At 45.7% G+C, this 21,224-nt stretch overlaps 2 protein-coding genes across 2 annotated transcripts; one reads left to right on the forward strand and one right to left on the reverse strand.

Annotated features, from left to right (window-relative positions):
- Window positions 1-8,639: 8,639 nt before the first annotated feature.
- On the reverse strand, window positions 8,640-15,297 carry LOC128728575 (anaphase-promoting complex subunit 1). Its single transcript, XM_053822204.1, has 5 exons — window positions 15,274-15,297; window positions 13,922-15,189; window positions 9,727-13,857; window positions 9,298-9,655; window positions 8,640-9,209 (listed from the first exon to the last, which is right to left on the reverse strand). The coding sequence occupies exons 1-5, from the start codon at window positions 15,295-15,297 to the stop codon at window positions 8,640-8,642; spliced, it is 6,351 nt and encodes a 2,116-aa protein (XP_053678179.1).
- Window positions 15,298-15,859: 562 nt separating this feature from the next.
- On the forward strand, window positions 15,860-17,231 carry LOC128728703 (MICOS complex subunit mic25a). The gene is made up of 3 exons (XM_053822338.1): window positions 15,860-16,056; window positions 16,397-16,659; window positions 16,737-17,231. The coding sequence occupies exons 1-3, from the start codon at window positions 15,933-15,935 to the stop codon at window positions 16,950-16,952; spliced, it is 603 nt and encodes a 200-aa protein (XP_053678313.1). The 5' UTR covers window positions 15,860-15,932; the 3' UTR covers window positions 16,953-17,231.
- The last annotated feature ends 3,993 nt before the right edge of the window (window positions 17,232-21,224 follow it).

The raw sequence follows: 21,224 nt of genomic DNA on the forward strand, positions 1-21,224 counted from the left end.
GTTTTAAGTAATCCATGAAAAGATATTAACGACCGTGGTTTGTTATAGTTCGTTACACTTGTGAATAATAAACTGTTCTAAATATTCTAAAATTGCGTTTTATGCCGTCACGCAAAAGTGTGTGGCCTACTGCGAAATTTACTGTCACTGACATTTGCGCGACAAGGTGGTTCATTAAATCATCAAAATTGAATCACGTTAAAACCTTCTTAAAAAATGAAAAAGAAAAAATCTTGCAGATGGATAATATTAATAATGACTATAAAACGTTTCCCGGTGGAGAACATTGTGGCGTTTGTAAGCCGTGTATTGGTGAGTCGTATTGCTGGTTGTATAAACCTGTGGTGGTTGTATGAGGTATAAGTAATGGATTCGTGTTGGTTCAAACAGGATTTGCCGCACGCGTTTAGATCAGGCAGTTTAGTTCTTGTACGACGAAATTTAGGCAAAAAATAATGTTTCGCGTGTTGTATATTTATTTTTAATGTCAGTTCAGAGCAAACAACAATATTGTCAACTAAATAAAACTATTCATATGCTTGCTTACGTCAGCAGTTACTTCTACAGAAACTGTCCGTCCTGCGTAGTAGGCTTAGTCCTTTGTGCTTCTCATAGTGTGTGACCGCAGTTGTCAAAAGACGAGTAAGAACGACTCATCATTTACAAGAAAATTTAGTCCTTTGTTAAAACATTTGAGTGGGTGATTTTTCATCTTATTTGTTCATAATTTGGGTGTACTCGGGGCTACTAAGTCACTTATTTTGCTTCTCTTGTTTACAATTACAGAGTAATTGCTTACAGAATGAGTTACATTCGTCGAGTAGTGGTTAAAGAGCCAACAGGCACAAGGCCGAGGACGACAGAAGGAAGAGGCAATTCTTCCAACCGACAAAGTGTGGAAATTTATTCTTGGGCCATCAGACCTCAAGAAGTCGTAGGACATCGCCAGGGGACCATCCAGATTGTTATGGTTCCTTCCGAAGAAGCCTGCCGAAGTTATGTTCTTGCACTTTCACCGCTCATGCATCACACGCTTGATCTGTATCCGCGTATTTATGATTGCATGAATCTGGCCTCCATGAATTGGCCTCCGGGTACACGTATAATTGAGGCGGTGGCAAACCGTATCATTCCCATGTATTACGATCCGACCCAGCGATTTCCTAAAAAGATATTGGTGCACTTCTCCTACGAGAATGACAAGGTATTTATTGATGAGGTCTTTGTGAGTTACATTAAGTGTTCTGTTAGCTACTAGATGCTGATAAATCACATTCCTCCGTCCAAACAGGAGCGTGCTCTCGAAGTGGATATCAACACCACATTTTTCGTGAAGCACAGGGGATGGGCCTCTGTGATTCCGAGCAATCAATACAATTGGAAAAGTAAGCAGTTTAAGGTGAGGGACATATTCCTCATCATACAACATTCACAGGCGAGGAGCAACGAACAATCGCTGGAGATTGACCAAGATTCATTTGATCGTCCTCCGGAACGAAACCATCTCAACCAGAACGTGGAGAAAGACGGAAAGACAGCTTCTCACAATCGGAAGACGAAGATTGAAGGAGATGTCGCAGGTTGTAGCAGCCAGAACTCAAAGAAAGATGGTGATAACGCATCCCCAATTGTGATTTCCGATGACAGTGATGATAGCGACAGTGATCTCAACGAAACTATACGTCACCGTATTATAGATCTAGACGAGGACCTCCGACGCAACGTATTGATGAATTGGATTACAGATTCTGATTCGGATTAGTAAGCGTAGAGTATGGTGGTTAAAGAATTAGATTTTTGGCGAGAAACATCGATTAAGGTTATTTTTCCTATGACACAACTCTTAGGTGAGGCTTTTCTACCTGTGGGCAATGGGAAAGAAGCATACGTTTTAAATCGCACCTCCTTTTTACGTCCAGAGATTAATCTGCAAAAATAGCTGGGAGCTAAATATTGCTACAAATTTCACAATGTTCTAACAGATGGGTAAAGAATTATGTATACCCCTGAGTGGTAGAGTTGATGGCCATTAAAGCAGTATGTTTTAATGAGCAAGAAGAGCTTGTTTCGTCATCATCTCAGCTTGGCCTTATTGGGTTATTCGAAATAGAGAGAATCTGCTGAAGGGTTTCGTATGACAGTAACTACTTTTGTAACAGTAATATCATACTATCCTTATACTTACGAGTATCAGTCACTCTTCCGCCTGGTGCTCTTTTCTTTCCAAGTTACTCCACCACAGACGTTAAACTGAGATGATGAACATTCAAGTTATTCCCACCCATTTATTTCATAAAACTGCTTTGATGTCGCATATTTCTTCCCGTTCACTTAAAAATTTTCATTGCAATAGTATGGTTTAGGTAGTTAGTATTGTTGTATAGACTCGAGAGGAAGTGCGATGTGAAAATTATGCCCCTAATTTGCCGTCATGGGTGAGCTAATCGTAAAAGTTGTGTCATAATTCGGAACAAAACCTTCGCATGCTCATCGTATTTGCCCTTTTTTAATGTAACTGACACAGACGGTGGATAGGATTTAAATTTTCATTCTACATTTTCTTAATATATTCACAAGTTGTTCCATGTTCATGAATTTAGAATTAGTTTAATTAATTAGTCCGAATTAGTTTCTTATTAAATTATTAGTAGTTCGCAACGTTTACCGAATAAAGAGCTTTAAACATTTAAATGAAATGGAAATAAGTTGCATTTTGAAATTTTCGTTGTTTTAGAAGTTGGAAAATTCAGAATCCGTTATTATCGAAGTACTCATAGTTAGCTTTTTTACCGTTTTTTCTGCCTGGAAAAGCCCGGTTTTCCTTCCATCACGCTATCCACTTGGGTAGTTCGTTCTTTACTACTTACCCTCTAGGAAGGAGGCAGCACACCTGTTGAGTCCTTTCCGTTAGCCGATGCTGGATGGAAAACTCTCTCGCTCGTTTCCCGAAAAAATGAGAGAGAATTGTACTTTCATCATTCGATCAGGTCAAAATCGATGTATTCAATCAGTTTGATCAAAAATGTGTTGAAGCACTCGTCCGACAGCATGGGCTGGTTTACGAAACAGTAAACCTTCAAAGATAAAGCTAGGAATTGAGAGAATTGAAATGAATCAATACAAAGCAACAAAAAATAAGACGAATAGACACATCCAAGTTTGAATTACAAAAGCATTGGTAAATATGCCGCTCAATATTCACGTACACTGCGTCGACCCGAATGAAAGCCGGTCAATCAGCTAGTATTGAATAAAATATATGTTTCAGACTATGATAGATATTCCAGCTTTCAACGTGCTAGACTACAGAACTCAACTAATGATCTTACTAACTCAACAAAACGTTTCTCACTTAAACATGCTGAGCGGCAAGTCTTAGCATGTTCAGAACAGACATTAACGCGATGAAGATGGTTCGTTTGGCCATTTTTTTGTTTATTTCGCCAGGCTTGCGCTTGAACAGAGCGATGGTTTTTGCTACGGTTAATAACTCCTTCGAGGTAATATACGGTTTGGAATGAATGTTCGACGTGAAATCATCAATACCGCTTGCGGGGCCACTCTTTCCGGTTCACGCACTAATTTAGAGGGCCGCTCTTATTTGGGGGCTTTTTTCAGCTACAGTATCAAGATCAAAAACAACAATAAGAAGGAACGAAAAGAGAGCTTGTCATGCATAGGGCACATCGAATATTTCCCCGTAAATGGAACGTCGATTATCGATGAAGGTAAAGTATCGGGAACGGCACATCGGTGATCTCGTCATGATAGTGCGCCTGGATAAGTTCGATAATGTACTCCACCGTGAGCGGCATCATGTCCGGATACCTATTCAAAATCAGCATACGAAGCTCGTCATTTGTCCATCCCATATCCCACAGATTCCACGTGCCTCTCGGGATCAGAAAGTACGGCAGATCGTACACCACGATCAGCTGCATCAGCTCAGCTAGTTCCAACGGGTCATGGGACGGATCAGCTTGGTTCTGCTGGTTACCGCGGAAACACAGCATAGTCAGCTGCTCGACCAGCGACAACTCGTCGTTTGGGGCCATATCCGCGCCCAGATATCGCCGCAGAAGAATTTCGTAGCGGAAACGCAGCTTGTCGAGATTATGCACGATGCGCTGCACTAGCGATTGAAACGGGATGATGGCGAGCAGCGGCCGGGAATCGGGTCGGGCGTGTGGTCGATGCCGCTTGCCAAGAACCACCTGCAGCAACCGCAGTTGCCAGGTAGTGGTCAAGGGTATGGGGTAATCTTCCAAACAAACGTGCAACAGTATCTGGAGATAGCAAAAAAAAAGAAGCACAAGACGATAGAGCAAGCGTTCGAAAGACGGGTACAGGGAGCAAGGACACCGTAAACCAAACCTTTAAGAGATCGAGGTAGAACGGCAGCGCGTGAAGATGGTCATTCATCACGCAGTCCGCCACGGGAAGGGTGCTGACTTCGATTAGCACCTCCTCGTTCTCGGACAATCCGAACGGGTCCACTTGGCACCGGAGGGAATGCGTGTCCGGCGGCATAAGCAGCTTCCGCGTGGTGTTTATAACCGCCTGTTGGCCCTCCAGCTGCAGCAAATCATCCGCGACGATGTGCCACTGAGGATGGTCCTGGGTGGCGATCGACAATATCTGGCTCATGATGAGCCGGGAGGGATCTTCCTGATGCGACAACCGGCCGATATGTTGCTTCACATCCACGCGCCCACACCGCTTCAAGAGTGTCCTGCAAGTGAGTGAGCAAACATGAGTTAAACACGATCAATCGAACACGACGCTAGGCTCAACGATACGTACTCGAGGATCTCCCAGTTGGAATGATCGAAACGGAAGTGCCAGAAGCTCTCATCGCACACCTCAACCTCGGCAGATTGTTGCCCGCCCAGTTTTCAAGATAGCAAACATTCAGCAACACAAGTTTTAAGTAATCCATGAAAAGATATTAACGACCGTGGTTTGTTATAGTTCGTTACACTTGTGAATAATAAACTGTTCTAAATATTCTAAAATTGCGTTTTATGCCGTCACGCAAAAGTGTGTGGCCTACTGCGAAATTTACTGTCACTGACATTTGCGCGACAAGGTGGTTCATTAAATCATCAAAATTGAATCACGTTAAAACCTTCTTAAAAAATGAAAAAGAAAAAATCTTGCAGATGGATAATATTAATAATGACTATAAAACGTTTCCCGGTGGAGAACATTGTGGCGTTTGTAAGCCGTGTATTGGTGAGTCGTATTGCTGGTTGTATAAACCTGTGGTGGTTGTATGAGGTATAAGTAATGGATTCGTGTTGGTTCAAACAGGATTTGCCGCACGCGTTTAGATCAGGCAGTTTAGTTCTTGTACGACGAAATTTAGGCAAAAAATAATGTTTCGCGTGTTGTATATTTATTTTTAATGTCAGTTCAGAGCAAACAACAATATTGTCAACTAAATAAAACTATTCATATGCTTGCTTACGTCAGCAGTTACTTCTACAGAAACTGTCCGTCCTGCGTAGTAGGCTTAGTCCTTTGTGCTTCTCATAGTGTGTGACCGCAGTTGTCAAAAGACGAGTAAGAACGACTCATCATTTACAAGAAAATTTAGTCCTTTGTTAAAACATTTGAGTGGGTGATTTTTCATCTTATTTGTTCATAATTTGGGTGTACTCGGGGCTACTAAGTCACTTATTTTGCTTCTCTTGTTTACAATTACAGAGTAATTGCTTACAGAATGAGTTACATTCGTCGAGTAGTGGTTAAAGAGCCAACAGGCACAAGGCCGAGGACGACAGAAGGAAGAGGCAATTCTTCCAACCGACAAAGTGTGGAAATTTATTCTTGGGCCATCAGACCTCAAGAAGTCGTAGGACATCGCCAGGGGACCATCCAGATTGTTATGGTTCCTTCCGAAGAAGCCTGCCGAAGTTATGTTCTTGCACTTTCACCGCTCATGCATCACACGCTTGATCTGTATCCGCGTATTTATGATTGCATGAATCTGGCCTCCATGAATTGGCCTCCGGGTACACGTATAATTGAGGCGGTGGCAAACCGTATCATTCCCATGTATTACGATCCGACCCAGCGATTTCCTAAAAAGATATTGGTGCACTTCTCCTACGAGAATGACAAGGTATTTATTGATGAGGTCTTTGTGAGTTACATTAAGTGTTCTGTTAGCTACTAGATGCTGATAAATCACATTCCTCCGTCCAAACAGGAGCGTGCTCTCGAAGTGGATATCAACACCACATTTTTCGTGAAGCACAGGGGATGGGCCTCTGTGATTCCGAGCAATCAATACAATTGGAAAAGTAAGCAGTTTAAGGTGAGGGACATATTCCTCATCATACAACATTCACAGGCGAGGAGCAACGAACAATCGCTGGAGATTGACCAAGATTCATTTGATCGTCCTCCGGAACGAAACCATCTCAACCAGAACGTGGAGAAAGACGGAAAGACAGCTTCTCACAATCGGAAGACGAAGATTGAAGGAGATGTCGCAGGTTGTAGCAGCCAGAACTCAAAGAAAGATGGTGATAACGCATCCCCAATTGTGATTTCCGATGACAGTGATGATAGCGACAGTGATCTCAACGAAACTATACGTCACCGTATTATAGATCTAGACGAGGACCTCCGACGCAACGTATTGATGAATTGGATTACAGATTCTGATTCGGATTAGTAAGCGTAGAGTATGGTGGTTAAAGAATTAGATTTTTGGCGAGAAACATCGATTAAGGTTATTTTTCCTATGACACAACTCTTAGGTGAGGCTTTTCTACCTGTGGGCAATGGGAAAGAAGCATACGTTTTAAATCGCACCTCCTTTTTACGTCCAGAGATTAATCTGCAAAAATAGCTGGGAGCTAAATATTGCTACAAATTTCACAATGTTCTAACAGATGGGTAAAGAATTATGTATACCCCTGAGTGGTAGAGTTGATGGCCATTAAAGCAGTATGTTTTAATGAGCAAGAAGAGCTTGTTTCGTCATCATCTCAGCTTGGCCTTATTGGGTTATTCGAAATAGAGAGAATCTGCTGAAGGGTTTCGTATGACAGTAACTACTTTTGTAACAGTAATATCATACTATCCTTATACTTACGAGTATCAGTCACTCTTCCGCCTGGTGCTCTTTTCTTTCCAAGTTACTCCACCACAGACGTTAAACTGAGATGATGAACATTCAAGTTATTCCCACCCATTTATTTCATAAAACTGCTTTGATGTCGCATATTTCTTCCCGTTCACTTAAAAATTTTCATTGCAATAGTATGGTTTAGGTAGTTAGTATTGTTGTATAGACTCGAGAGGAAGTGCGATGTGAAAATTATGCCCCTAATTTGCCGTCATGGGTGAGCTAATCGTAAAAGTTGTGTCATAATTCGGAACAAAACCTTCGCATGCTCATCGTATTTGCCCTTTTTTAATGTAACTGACACAGACGGTGGATAGGATTTAAATTTTCATTCTACATTTTCTTAATATATTCACAAGTTGTTCCATGTTCATGAATTTAGAATTAGTTTAATTAATTAGTCCGAATTAGTTTCTTATTAAATTATTAGTAGTTCGCAACGTTTACCGAATAAAGAGCTTTAAACATTTAAATGAAATGGAAATAAGTTGCATTTTGAAATTTTCGTTGTTTTAGAAGTTGGAAAATTCAGAATCCGTTATTATCGAAGTACTCATAGTTAGCTTTTTTACCGTTTTTTCTGCCTGGAAAAGCCCGGTTTTCCTTCCATCACGCTATCCACTTGGGTAGTTCGTTCTTTACTACTTACCCTCTAGGAAGGAGGCAGCACACCTGTTGAGTCCTTTCCGTTAGCCGATGCTGGATGGAAAACTCTCTCGCTCGTTTCCCGAAAAAATGAGAGAGAATTGTACTTTCATCATTCGATCAGGTCAAAATCGATGTATTCAATCAGTTTGATCAAAAATGTGTTGAAGCACTCGTCCGACAGCATGGGCTGGTTTACGAAACAGTAAACCTTCAAAGATAAAGCTAGGAATTGAGAGAATTGAAATGAATCAATACAAAGCAACAAAAAATAAGACGAATAGACACATCCAAGTTTGAATTACAAAAGCATTGGTAAATATGCCGCTCAATATTCACGTACACTGCGTCGACCCGAATGAAAGCCGGTCAATCAGCTAGTATTGAATAAAATATATGTTTCAGACTATGATAGATATTCCAGCTTTCAACGTGCTAGACTACAGAACTCAACTAATGATCTTACTAACTCAACAAAACGTTTCTCACTTAAACATGCTGAGCGGCAAGTCTTAGCATGTTCAGAACAGACATTAACGCGATGAAGATGGTTCGTTTGGCCATTTTTTTGTTTATTTCGCCAGGCTTGCGCTTGAACAGAGCGATGGTTTTTGCTACGGTTAATAACTCCTTCGAGGTAATATACGGTTTGGAATGAATGTTCGACGTGAAATCATCAATACCGCTTGCGGGGCCACTCTTTCCGGTTCACGCACTAATTTAGAGGGCCGCTCTTATTTGGGGGCTTTTTTCAGCTACAGTATCAAGATCAAAAACAACAATAAGAAGGAACGAAAAGAGAGCTTGTCATGCATAGGGCACATCGAATATTTCCCCGTAAATGGAACGTCGATTATCGATGAAGGTAAAGTATCGGGAACGGCACATCGGTGATCTCGTCATGATAGTGCGCCTGGATAAGTTCGATAATGTACTCCACCGTGAGCGGCATCATGTCCGGATACCTATTCAAAATCAGCATACGAAGCTCGTCATTTGTCCATCCCATATCCCACAGATTCCACGTGCCTCTCGGGATCAGAAAGTACGGCAGATCGTACACCACGATCAGCTGCATCAGCTCAGCTAGTTCCAACGGGTCATGGGACGGATCAGCTTGGTTCTGCTGGTTACCGCGGAAACACAGCATAGTCAGCTGCTCGACCAGCGACAACTCGTCGTTTGGGGCCATATCCGCGCCCAGATATCGCCGCAGAAGAATTTCGTAGCGGAAACGCAGCTTGTCGAGATTATGCACGATGCGCTGCACTAGCGATTGAAACGGGATGATGGCGAGCAGCGGCCGGGAATCGGGTCGGGCGTGTGGTCGATGCCGCTTGCCAAGAACCACCTGCAGCAACCGCAGTTGCCAGGTAGTGGTCAAGGGTATGGGGTAATCTTCCAAACAAACGTGCAACAGTATCTGGAGATAGCAAAAAAAAAGAAGCACAAGACGATAGAGCAAGCGTTCGAAAGACGGGTACAGGGAGCAAGGACACCGTAAACCAAACCTTTAAGAGATCGAGGTAGAACGGCAGCGCGTGAAGATGGTCATTCATCACGCAGTCCGCCACGGGAAGGGTGCTGACTTCGATTAGCACCTCCTCGTTCTCGGACAATCCGAACGGGTCCACTTGGCACCGGAGGGAATGCGTGTCCGGCGGCATAAGCAGCTTCCGCGTGGTGTTTATAACCGCCTGTTGGCCCTCCAGCTGCAGCAAATCATCCGCGACGATGTGCCACTGAGGATGGTCCTGGGTGGCGATCGACAATATCTGGCTCATGATGAGCCGGGAGGGATCTTCCTGATGCGACAACCGGCCGATATGTTGCTTCACATCCACGCGCCCACACCGCTTCAAGAGTGTCCTGCAAGTGAGTGAGCAAACATGAGTTAAACACGATCAATCGAACACGACGCTAGGCTCAACGATACGTACTCGAGGATCTCCCAGTTGGAATGATCGAAACGGAAGTGCCAGAAGCTCTCATCGCACACCTCAACCCACTCGAGCGTGTCCAGCTCGGGCAGCAGACAGGGAGCGAACTGCTCCACCGGTGGCTCCTTCCGGTGGCGCATGGCAAACCGCACCCGGCACAAACACAAGTGACCGGTGTCGATGTTGCGTGGCAGAAAGATCCGTGGCTCAATGGCGAGCACGTACAGATGCCGGAACGCTTGCAGGTGATACCGGTTGTCGTTGCTGTAGGTGGGAAACTTCGGGAAGATGGAACACAGCAGGGCAGCGATGGCCGTTGGTGTACGGGACAGCGTGTACCGACCGGCACCAAGAAACACAAACCCAAGCGCCATGTGGATGGCCATCTGCGAACCATACGTAACGTGCGGCAGAGTGATACGTGCGCGCAATAATCGTACGGCTCGCAACACCCGCAGACTGCCGGTGCCGGCAAGGACGAGAGATAACGCAAGCAACACCATCATGGTGCAGTTCTCGATCGCCTGGCAACCGGCAAGACGCACCACGAGCGTGGACGAGGCTCGTGATTCCTCTAACAGACTCGCACCCTGCTCGATGAAGTAGTGCAGGTAGTATTCGAGCGTGTCGGCCGCATCCTGATCGGCTGTTCCGGCGTACCGGAGCCCGATCGCGACCGCACTTCCGCACACGAGGCTGCAGTAGGCTTGACCGTAGAGTTGCCGCTCGGTGGTTGTAGGTGCACCACGTGGCCAGTGCATGGTTTCTTCTGCCTCGCCGGAGGGCTTGTCGGTGGCCGCACAACGCAACATTGGGGGTACTTGCTCCTCCAGCCAGGCCCGGGTGGGCTCGATCGCGTTCCATTGGATGAGATTGCGTGAGATGGTACGCAGCAGCAGGAGATCTGGACGTACGAAGCCGAGGCTATAGTTGGTGGTTGGGGGCTCGAGCCAGCGCGAGATCGCTTCGTTGCCGGTGGCAAAGAACATCAGCCCAAGGGCGAGCGTGGCACCGGGTGCTGTCACGTCCACGTTCACGTTGCCACCTTCCTTGATCTGGAACGAGGGTAAGCGGTACTTTTCCTTCTGCGAGCCAGCATTCGAACGCCGGAAGCCACCGTTCATGTAGTAATAGAGCGTATCCGGTAGGGCGAGATCATGCAACGCGGAGAGTTCCTCGCCCATGCCCAGCGTGACTAATCCAAGCGCCAAACCCGCGGTCAGTGCGTACGATTCCCGCTCGACGTAGTTCTCCATCTCAGGTCCCGGTGGGCGGCCAATCTCCTGCAGTAGTACCTCGGCCATATGTCGCTTGCCGGTACGCAGGTACACCAATCCGACACCCAGCAGGGCGGCAACTTGCAGGTTTTGTGTCACATCCAGCTCCACCGCGGTCGGTGGGAGTAACGCTTCCACGTGTACCGCAAGTAACCGCGTCATGAGAAGATCCGAGGTGCCACGGTACGCCGCGGACAACCCGAGTAACAACCCAAGCCGCACCATCTCTTCCGAACGGACCATGTAATCGAACGTGCTGTAGAGTGACAGCTTCCGCAGGTGTCCGCTGAGTCCGAGGGCCATCAAAAATCCACCATGCTCGGTAGACCCATCATGTTGGACCACGAGAAAGTGACTATTACGCTCCCCACCACCCTTCCGATTGTGCGTGATCCAGGACGACGTGAGCCAGAGTGTGTCCGGACAGATGCGCAACCCAGCCGCGACGCCATTGTGAAACGACGGCCACAGCCAGAAGTTGGCGGGAATTTCAGTCTGCAGGAATTCGACGGTTGCGCCACGGATCGTGTCACGTCCGCCGAGACAAAGCAGTGGCATCGGCACGGTTTGTGTCGCAATTGGCCGGCTCGAGCTGACGGTGAACATTCCGCGACCAACCGGAAGTGCCATCGCGCGGAGACAGAGCGCGTACAAACGGCGCTCCTGCTCTTCCTGGAAGTCATGGTCGGCCATGTTGGATGGTTGGGGTACGCTAATCAGCAAACGCTGGGAGCTGTTCAAGAATCCGCGCACGTCCTCAATCCGCTTGTCGTCGGGGAACAGCAATTCAAGGACTTCCTCGTCGAGCCCACTCATCCCGGGTTCGCTCTCCTGCCGCAGGAGGCCGTCTTTTTGCGTGTTCGTCCCACCAGTGCCAGTCCCACCGGTTCCACCACCTGCGGCAGTACCTCCAGCACCGGTACCACCACCAACACCGGTTCCGGTTGCGCTCCGTACCTCGATGTCGCTCATCTCGTGCTGCCATTGCATGATGGGACCATACTGTGGCATTAGCTTGACCGTTGGTGACAATTCCGGGCTCGTATTGGTACCACCATTCGGCATCCACCGCTTGAGGCCACTACTCCGCCCATGTGCGTGCAGTTCCGGTCGCATTAACAGCTCGTAGTACGCCGCACGTTGTCCGTGAATCAGAAACGCCCGGTAACCTTCGAGACACTGCATCATCACGAACCGCATGCCGATCGGAAGGCGTTCAAGGTGTTTCCGCGTGTAGCCACGCTCGACAAGGAACGCCAACAGGGTATCAGCCGTCACATCATGCAGCTTCGAGGATTCGGATGGTCGCAAACAGAGGCTGCGCGTACTCTGCTCATCGAAGAATTTCTGCGTCAGCACGTCCACAAGCCGCTTCTGGACCCATCCACGGGCCGACTCCACACGGTAGAGAAGCGCCACAAGTGTTAACATGTCGGTAGTTCGCTCATTGATGCCGCTTCGATTTGGAAAGGGCGCTTTTACGTCGAATCCGTTTAGCATGCGTTCGATGAAGCGAAACACGTGTGGGGGATCCGGTACTTGCGCCAGCCGTTCGAGAAGGGCCGTATCCGTAATGATACAGCGTTTGTGTGCTTGGTAACGGTCGGTTAGCTCAGGGAAGTCGGTCAGATAGTGCAGCTGGTAGGATTTCAACCGAGTGTCGATGGCGAGACACAGCAGGATGTCGGCTAGAAGGCATTGCTCCTCGGCACGAGTCGTATCTAGCTTGCAGTCTTCATACAGCAGATGGAATATCTGCATCAACTCCAGGATAAATGGGAACAGGCTGTGAGGATCCCGGTTCTGGTAGTGCGGTCCATTAGTCACGGTTCTTGCGAAGTCAATTGTAAATGTCATTCCAGTCACATCAGTCATCTCGGTGTGATGCAGCAAATACTCCCAGTCGATGCTTTCGCCACTGGAATCTTCAGCACGCCGGCGTTTTTTTGGTTCCTCACCACCGGCACAACTAACCCCGGCGGGACCGGAAACGCTCGAACCCGTCGACTGGCAGTTATATAGATCAGGCGGTCCAACTGGCCTTCCTAACGCCGCAAAAAATAGCGGACGAAAGAGAACCCACTCCTGTTGTGCGCTAAAACCAGCCTGCGTACCTGGCACGTTGCGTGTACCGTACCAGCGGATGATAAACTCATGCGCAACCGTACCCGGAACCACCTGCAACAGTGCGGTGAGGCAGCAACGCAAAAGCCGTGACTCAGCAACTGGAGCAAGCGCTAAACGGAACATCCGCTCGTTAGCAAGCACCAGCGTAAACCGGGAACCGGTAGCATCACGCAGCTTCACGATCGGGCTGTGGTCGAGGGTCGTGTTGTGCGGTGAAAATCCGACTGATCCGCTTGATAGTGGCCGGACAGGTGAGAGCTGATGCAGCTGTTCCTCCAGCTTACCATCCCCAGCGGACACGTGTGGGAGTAATGTGCTGCGGCGTGGAAGCGCCTCACCCACCGTTGCACCAACCATCGGTGACGATGTTTTCGCGCTGGGTGTACCGGTTGCGAGGCGACCGGAATTGACCGACTGCGATTGCAACGTGGCGGGCATCTGGAGACCAGCAGTTGGCAATCCAGTTAGATGTAGCTTGCCCACAGCCGTTGGGCCACTGTAGAGAACAAGCTTCCCGTGAAGGTCTAGCAACACGATCATGTTAAGGCGCTCCAGTGAAACGGCCGATCGAGCCGGTACGGTGCGTGTGGTATGAATTTCAAGACTTTCCGCGTCATACTGTACGAGGGTAAGCCGGGCGGCACGTGGTTGCAGATAGCAGAGGTAATTGTTACCCACCAGATCCGTGTGGAGAAACCCTTCCGATGCTTTCTCGCCGTTTGCCGCACTACAAGAAAGAAAGCGGATGTGAGAGTTAAGCCGATGATCGTCGGATTGAGGCAGTTGCTTACCTCCACAACTGAATCGGGACACCACCGGGTCCGGTAGCGGTTCGTCCTTCATCTGTCCACACGTGCTGGAGCGTGTACTCGGGTTCGATTACGAAACCACGTGGATCCAGCTGCTCGGTGGTAGCGTTCCGGTCCATCCCAAACGTCACATCCTCGCCTAACCGCGACGAATGCTCGCTAAACGAATACGACCCCGCTTGGAACGGGGACAGCAGCGACTGGGGTGCACCGGCGACCCCAAACCGACCCAAGTTGATCGACGAATTTGCGCTGGCCAGATTTGGCCGCTCGGAATGCGCCCCAACCGACTGCAAGCTTGCGGAGGACAAGCCCGTGCGGATGGTCGGTTTCGTCGCGGAATGCTCGCCCAAATTGGCCGACGCAAACACGCTCTCATTCGCGGTGTTACAGCTCGCATCGGTTTGCTCTCCGCCAGTGGACTCCTGCATGTTGTTCACCACCTGTAGTTCTTCCTTCGTGACACGCCGGTATCGACAGATGAAATGCTTCCCGTATAGGTCGGAGTACAGCAGCACTAGCGCGAGCTGTTCGCTCGTAAACACCACGTGGCACTCCGGATCGTCTAGGTAGCTAACGCTAGCGCCGGCGGCCAGTAGTACCGGCTTCATATCGTCTAGCGGGAACGTTAGCGTGAAAAGGCGCGGCATTCGTTCCTGCACGGTTGACGTTCCTTGCGGTTGCAGGGATTCCCGCTCAAGCACGATACCATCCGGTACAATCCACACGGCCGAAACCGGACACTGAATTGTCGCCTTGTACGTCTCGCCTCCCTCACAGTACACGTGCAGCGTATCCTTATCCATCAGACACACGGTGGTGCGGTTGGCCTCAAGTGTGCCGGGCGGCAACGTGTCCGGTACGTTAAACTGACGCGGACCGAAGAAAGCGAACTTGATGGGACTATCGCTGGTAAACGAGATGTGTGGAAGCGTACAGTGTTCGCTGGTGCTGCGTGTCCAAACGGCCGAACGGCCTCGCACGTACAGCTCCTCCTCGGTGCAGATGTACGGCATGGCCAGATGAGCCGGTCCGGTTTGCTGTTGAGCCGGTTTGGCGTCATCCTGCTCGATCGGCACTTCGCGCAGGCGGTAGAACTCAACCGGATCTTCGTCGTTGAGCGAAATGTTCACATTCTGCATGCGCTGCAGCAGCACAAAGTCTGCCGGGTAGCTGGAATACGGCTGCTCTTGAAAAACAGCCGGTCCTGGATGGTGGCCCGCCACCTGACGGCCTCGTGGAATAAATTCCTATCCGTGCGATGGAAAACAAACCAAAAACGCAGACACAGGGTAAGTGCAAACTTGCATTATTCGGTGGGGTCAGTTACTTACCCGCGGTTCCGTGGCGGTAATCATGATTTCCCTTTTATCATCCAGATTTGCGAACTTATCGAACCGGCGATGACGACGGTGGAAACATAACAAAACTCAACGCAACGGCTTTGATTCGCAGAAAAACGCTTCGCTTGCACGCGTCGTTGATAGAGTATTGATAAATTGGAGTGGAGCCGGAATTCGGCGATATTGGTAGTGATAATTGTTGGGATAGACGCACAATAAATATCGTTCGGATAACACAAGTTAATAACACAAGTAAAGAACTGTCCAGTTAGCCTTGATGTTGGGCGCGTTATAAATGTCTTGTCAGTTTGAACCTAACTGACAGCGTGCTACAGCAACCTGGTTGTAAAGTGTTCCGGTTTTGATGTTAAGTAAATCGTAATGGTTTTGCTGCAAGCAGAAGTCCTCATAGATTTTTAATTCCACTATACCATATTTTTTGTACCGCATAACGGCTCCAATGACGCGCACACCTTTACTATATGCACCCCATCCGGATGTCAGAAATATCAAAGGCAGCTGTCAGCCGTACAAAAAAAGAAATGTCGAAATCTTGTGTCAGTAGGGAACAAAAAAACATTGAAAACGAACCGCAAAATCGAAACCAAGAAGTGAACCAAACGCAATTTCGCTAACTGGGGGTCCGTACGATGGGGGCCGCATCTAGCAACCCGAGGACGCTGGTCGTGAATAACGACTCACCTGCCGGTCTCATCGACATATCGGACGATGTGGTGCAGCGGCTCAAGAGTGGCCTACCGTCTAAGGCACAAGGTGAGTAGGATTTTATCTCCGCCACCGATGCACCAAAATCCCGTGCGGCTGGTGCTAATGCTCGGTGTGAGAAAGCCCACTTTATATCGGTCAATAATGGGCCACATACCGGCCTTTAGTGATGCTAGTTGAATTAGGCCTCTGTGCGGCACAGCCTTCTCGAATGCACGAACCAAGCGTTCATTGCTTCATTGGGTGTGCTTTATTAAAAAAATATTGATTATGCAATAAGCATCAAGCGAAATTGCACGCTCAAGCGAAGTCAATATGTCACCGTTGGTGCATCGTCGTGCGTCATAAATAAGAGTAAACCTCAATTTTCCGCACACCAATCAACCAGGTCGCACCGATTCCCAGCAGTCCGGTGGAGCCAACAGCAACGTGCCCAGCAGCACCGGTTCCGGCCCTAGCTCGTATCCCAACCCGCCGGTGCCGCCGTCCGTAATGTACCAGGATGAGCTACCCTTCACCTCGATGCAGGTGCGTCAGGAGAAAGAACGCGAGCTGCGAGAGAATGACGTATACTGGACCCAGCGGCTGAAGGCACTCGAGGCGAACTTGGCCCAAACCAACCAGGTGATGGAGAAGGAATACAGCGATGCGGTAAGTCCGTGGGCTTTTTTTGTCGGGTGGTTATTTTTCTTAGCTTCACTGTAACGAAAACGCACACCGATTCACAGGTTGCCGACGTGAAGAAACGATTCGCCACCTCCGCCGTCCAGCAGCAGCTGCCTCCTTGCCAGGACCTAAAGGCAAAGGTAATTGCGTGCTACCGGAAGCACCCACAGGAAACGCTGCGATGTGCGGAAGATGTGCAACAGTTCGCCGATTGCGTCAATCTGCATCGTATCCAGTTGCTCCAGCAGCGTATGACAGGCGAGAACCAGAAAAAATAATCACCCTCTTGTGACTGGTCGTTGTGCGTGCAGGAGGCAACCCGTAAGCAGATCGGAGCACAGATCTTTCTTTTCTCTTAGCTCTGTTCTGGAGAATAAAGTGAGGTCGCAATATCCGCAATGAATCGCAATTAAGATTTTCCAACGATGTTTTTATGCCGCTTCTGTGTTGTCCGGTGGAGGCGAGCCTTGACCTGTAGCACTCTAGTTGTGGTTCCCAAATGTCTGCCTAGAGAGTAAAATATCGAACTTATTCGTTTGTAAATATAAAACCCAGATTCAAACGATTAAAAAGTGGTGTCACTATTTGCTTGTAGATTATCCAAGATGCTAGTTTGATTTACTCAAGAATACCTTTCAACATGATATGAAAAGATATATATATATATATATATATATATATATATATATATATATATATATATATATATATATATATATATATATATATATATATATATATACATATATATGTACCGATTACATTTAAATATAACGATTTATAGTCTATTCATCATATATTATCTATATATGTGCGGCGATACCATTAATGAAACGGAAATGTTTGCAATATTAAATAACGGAGAATGTTTTCAACGGAGCAACATAATTTTGTTTTTTCGGATAAAAAATACGGGAACATTTGAATATGTCCAAGGGTGTCAAATCTTATTGTTCTTCGCGAGGGAATTTCTAGATATCTCGGTTTTATAAAATAAAATTTAGATGAGGGATGACATATGTTAAAAGACTTATTTTTGGTAACAACTTTACAGTTTAGTGAAATTGATGTTGAGTTTGAAAATTGAATGTGAGTCAAATTGATATTTTTCTTCTTCGCCATCATCTACTATTTATTCTAATTGCTATATTAAATATTATCAAAGCTTAACCACTTCTATCTAGGGTTTACGATTTAGAATCATATGGTAATATTTCCAATCTCAGCATAAGCTCATCGCCATGTGTAACCTTATTTTATTTTGCAGTTGCTGAAACAAACGCAAAACAAAGCACGAAATGTCATGACGAATAAAAGTTGAAGTTAAGAAATGTCAGTTGAATATTAAAGTTGTCAACAGCGATGAAACAGAATTATCTTAAGGCATAATTCAATTTAATCTACACACTATCCAGCCCTTGCCGAGCGGAATGTGAAGTCTTTATCGTAACGTTTGTCTAATAGCTGACGTGCATTTATAACTTTATCAACATATATTTGTGAAATTCTGATCAAGATTACAAAGTGAAATTCAAATAGCTTACCGGCAGAATTATCAAGCCATATTCTGCACTCAATAATTGCCGATCTGTAAACTGATGGTGGAAAGCGATGAGTATTGCGGACAATTCAAACGTCGTGTCGAATGCCGGCGAGCTCGACGATATTTTGCGGGATATTGCACTATTGGATAACTCCATTCCGCCTCACGAATGGCAAGGAACATTATCGTTTACTATCCAACCTACATTGGATACATCGACGAAGATTGATACTGTAAACTACGGGCAGCAGGTGGACATTCAGCTTCCGGTCGCTACCAAACCGATCTGGGAACCGGAAGGATGGCATTTGCACGAGCTGACCGATTTTGTTCCAGACGAAATCCCACAAAACATGTGAGTGAATGACTTAGAAATAGAATAGTTTTTTTTTACTAAATGCTTTGTTTTACCATGAAGGTTTGCTACCGGTACAAACTCAGGGTGTCAACCAGAAAAAACGTATTTGAGTGACGATGACGACAGCGTGGAATCAATCGTTCTTTACAGAGAGGTGATTTTTCATCCGGAGGATCCCGTTGAGCAGGACGATGAGACAAATGTTCCAACTAGTTCATATGGCGCAGCTTCATTGCCAGAATCATTGCCGGAATTGTGAGTTAAAATAATGTGTTGCCAAGAGATTTTGGTTATACAACTCTTCTATTTGCAGGAATGAGCACGAAAAAATGATAGTGTACTCAGTTGTCTCTTTAGAAGAACTGGAAACAGCGCCATTAGGGACCACCGATCCGAACAAACGAAAGCCAGTTGGTAAGCTGCATTTTCAAACACTGCAGCATCCCGAGGGTAAATGTTCTATCGTAAAAACGCGCTCTGGGCGCGTCTCGAAGCCAAATAAAGACCGCCAATGTTCATTGTCGGAGGCATCGCGTCAATACATCACCACCGTAGCAGCCCAAGCTGCACAGACTGCGACGGCAGCTGCCGAGCACGCAAAGAGCATAACCACACCCTGCAATGCGAATCTGAACAAACGGAAGCGGAAAATATCGGACCAACACATCTGCGCGACGTGCGGAAAAACATACCTAGGCCGTCGCATGCAGCGCCACTTACAGGCAGCACCAGGCCACAAAACGGTGCAGATGGTTGCGGAAGAGAAGCAAGCTGTCAGCGGACTGAACCATGCAGGGCTTGGTAATTTGAAGCAGCCTGCACTGGAGCAACAAGCGGTGATGGGAACAATGTCCCGCCAGTTTGCAAATCTATTGGAAACGATACGGCATTACTTTTCTACATCCATGCAGCTTTGCATGCCTAACTACGCAGGGGCGGTGTATATAGATGATCACGCAGCAGAACTGCTTAGTATTCGTAAAGGCTACTACAGGAAGATAACAGCTGTGGGTTCCACTAATAGGGTTGTGGCACCGTCGCTGTACAATACGACAGATAGTGAAAGGTGCAAAGTCGTGCAACCGCTGGCGAAAGCTTCTTCTACTGAGGGTACGTATAAATCAGCTTTGTCGAATTTGAATGCATGCGTCAGTCGGCAGTGGGAAGGAACGGATGTATAGTCCTCACGGAGAACATGTTTTACGCAAATCTTAGGAACATGTACGCAAATCTCACAGACAACAAAGCCGTGCGGCAACTCAGGGTGGTAGTAGTAATATCCTAGAAGAAAGATGTGGTTTTAGACCTAGTTTTCAGGAAAATTATTTTTAACAATACTGCATTAGTATAAAGTATTTTCACTCTTTTTAGAAGGTAACGGAGTAAATGTGACTTTGATTTAAAAATTTCTTATATAAGTAATACACTTATACATTGAATGCAAGTGATCTCAAATAGCATTATAATTAAAAGTGAAAATATACTAAACGAGCAATGACGAGGAAATGAATGGAAATACATTATATTTCTCTAGGCAAATCAAGCGCTACAGCAGATAATTGGTCAGCAGAATTCATTGAAGTTGCATAAAAGCTTGAATTTCGAATCGTCATTGTAATGCAAATTTGCAACAAGTAACACACTTGACATGTTTATTGTACTCATTGAACAATTTATATTCTTTCTTTCATTCAAATTCACATACTTACATTGTCGGAAACTGGCCAGTGAGAATATGGTTTGTGTCAGATTTTAGTAACTCGCTGTAGGTAGGGAAAGAACTCCAAATCAGTACAAACACAAGAAAAATATTTTTTCTTAGAGTATTGTTCAATTTACATTGTTAGGCAAACATTGTTAAATTTAATAAGTGCTCTTTTGGAAAATAATGGAAAAATCAAATTTTATAACACCATAACTATTGGAAAGATTAGACAGATTAGATTAGATTTTATATACCAACTCACCATTTTTATTATCAATCGAAATTTAATCATTCAAAAGGGACCATTGATTCTCAGCTCATCCAGCTCCTTTGTAATGAATACCAATGTTTAACTATTCTAAGATGACATGTTAAACAATCCTGTACATCGAATTAATAATATGTTGTTTATGTCTATAGTTTCTGTATGAGCTGTTTGATAACAAAAGTAATAATGTTCAGCGATGTCTGTTTTTTTTCTTTTCCTGTGCTCTGTACGTAAAAATTTCACATTCTCCTCGCATCTTGAATTATGCATTGATCATTCGATATCGGAACAAATCATTCTACTTCCATCATTCGTACGTTAACGTATGAAGTAGCAACTCTTCCAAACGACAAGTGGCCTCCGGGTAGACGTGTAATTGTGCCAGTGGCATGCCATTTCACTGCCTTGTATTACGATATATATTTATATATATATATATATATATATATATATATATATATATATATATATATATATATATATATATATATATATATATATATATATATATTTATATATATATATATATATATATATATATATATATATATATATATACATATATATATATATATATATATATATATATATATATATATATATATATATATATATATATATATATATATATATATATATATATATATATATATATGATTGGGACTATTTAGCTAGT

The sequence above is a fragment of the Anopheles nili genome, chromosome X (genome assembly GCF_943737925.1).
Source record: "Anopheles nili chromosome X, idAnoNiliSN_F5_01, whole genome shotgun sequence".
Taxonomy (NCBI): domain Eukaryota; kingdom Metazoa; phylum Arthropoda; class Insecta; order Diptera; family Culicidae; genus Anopheles; species Anopheles nili.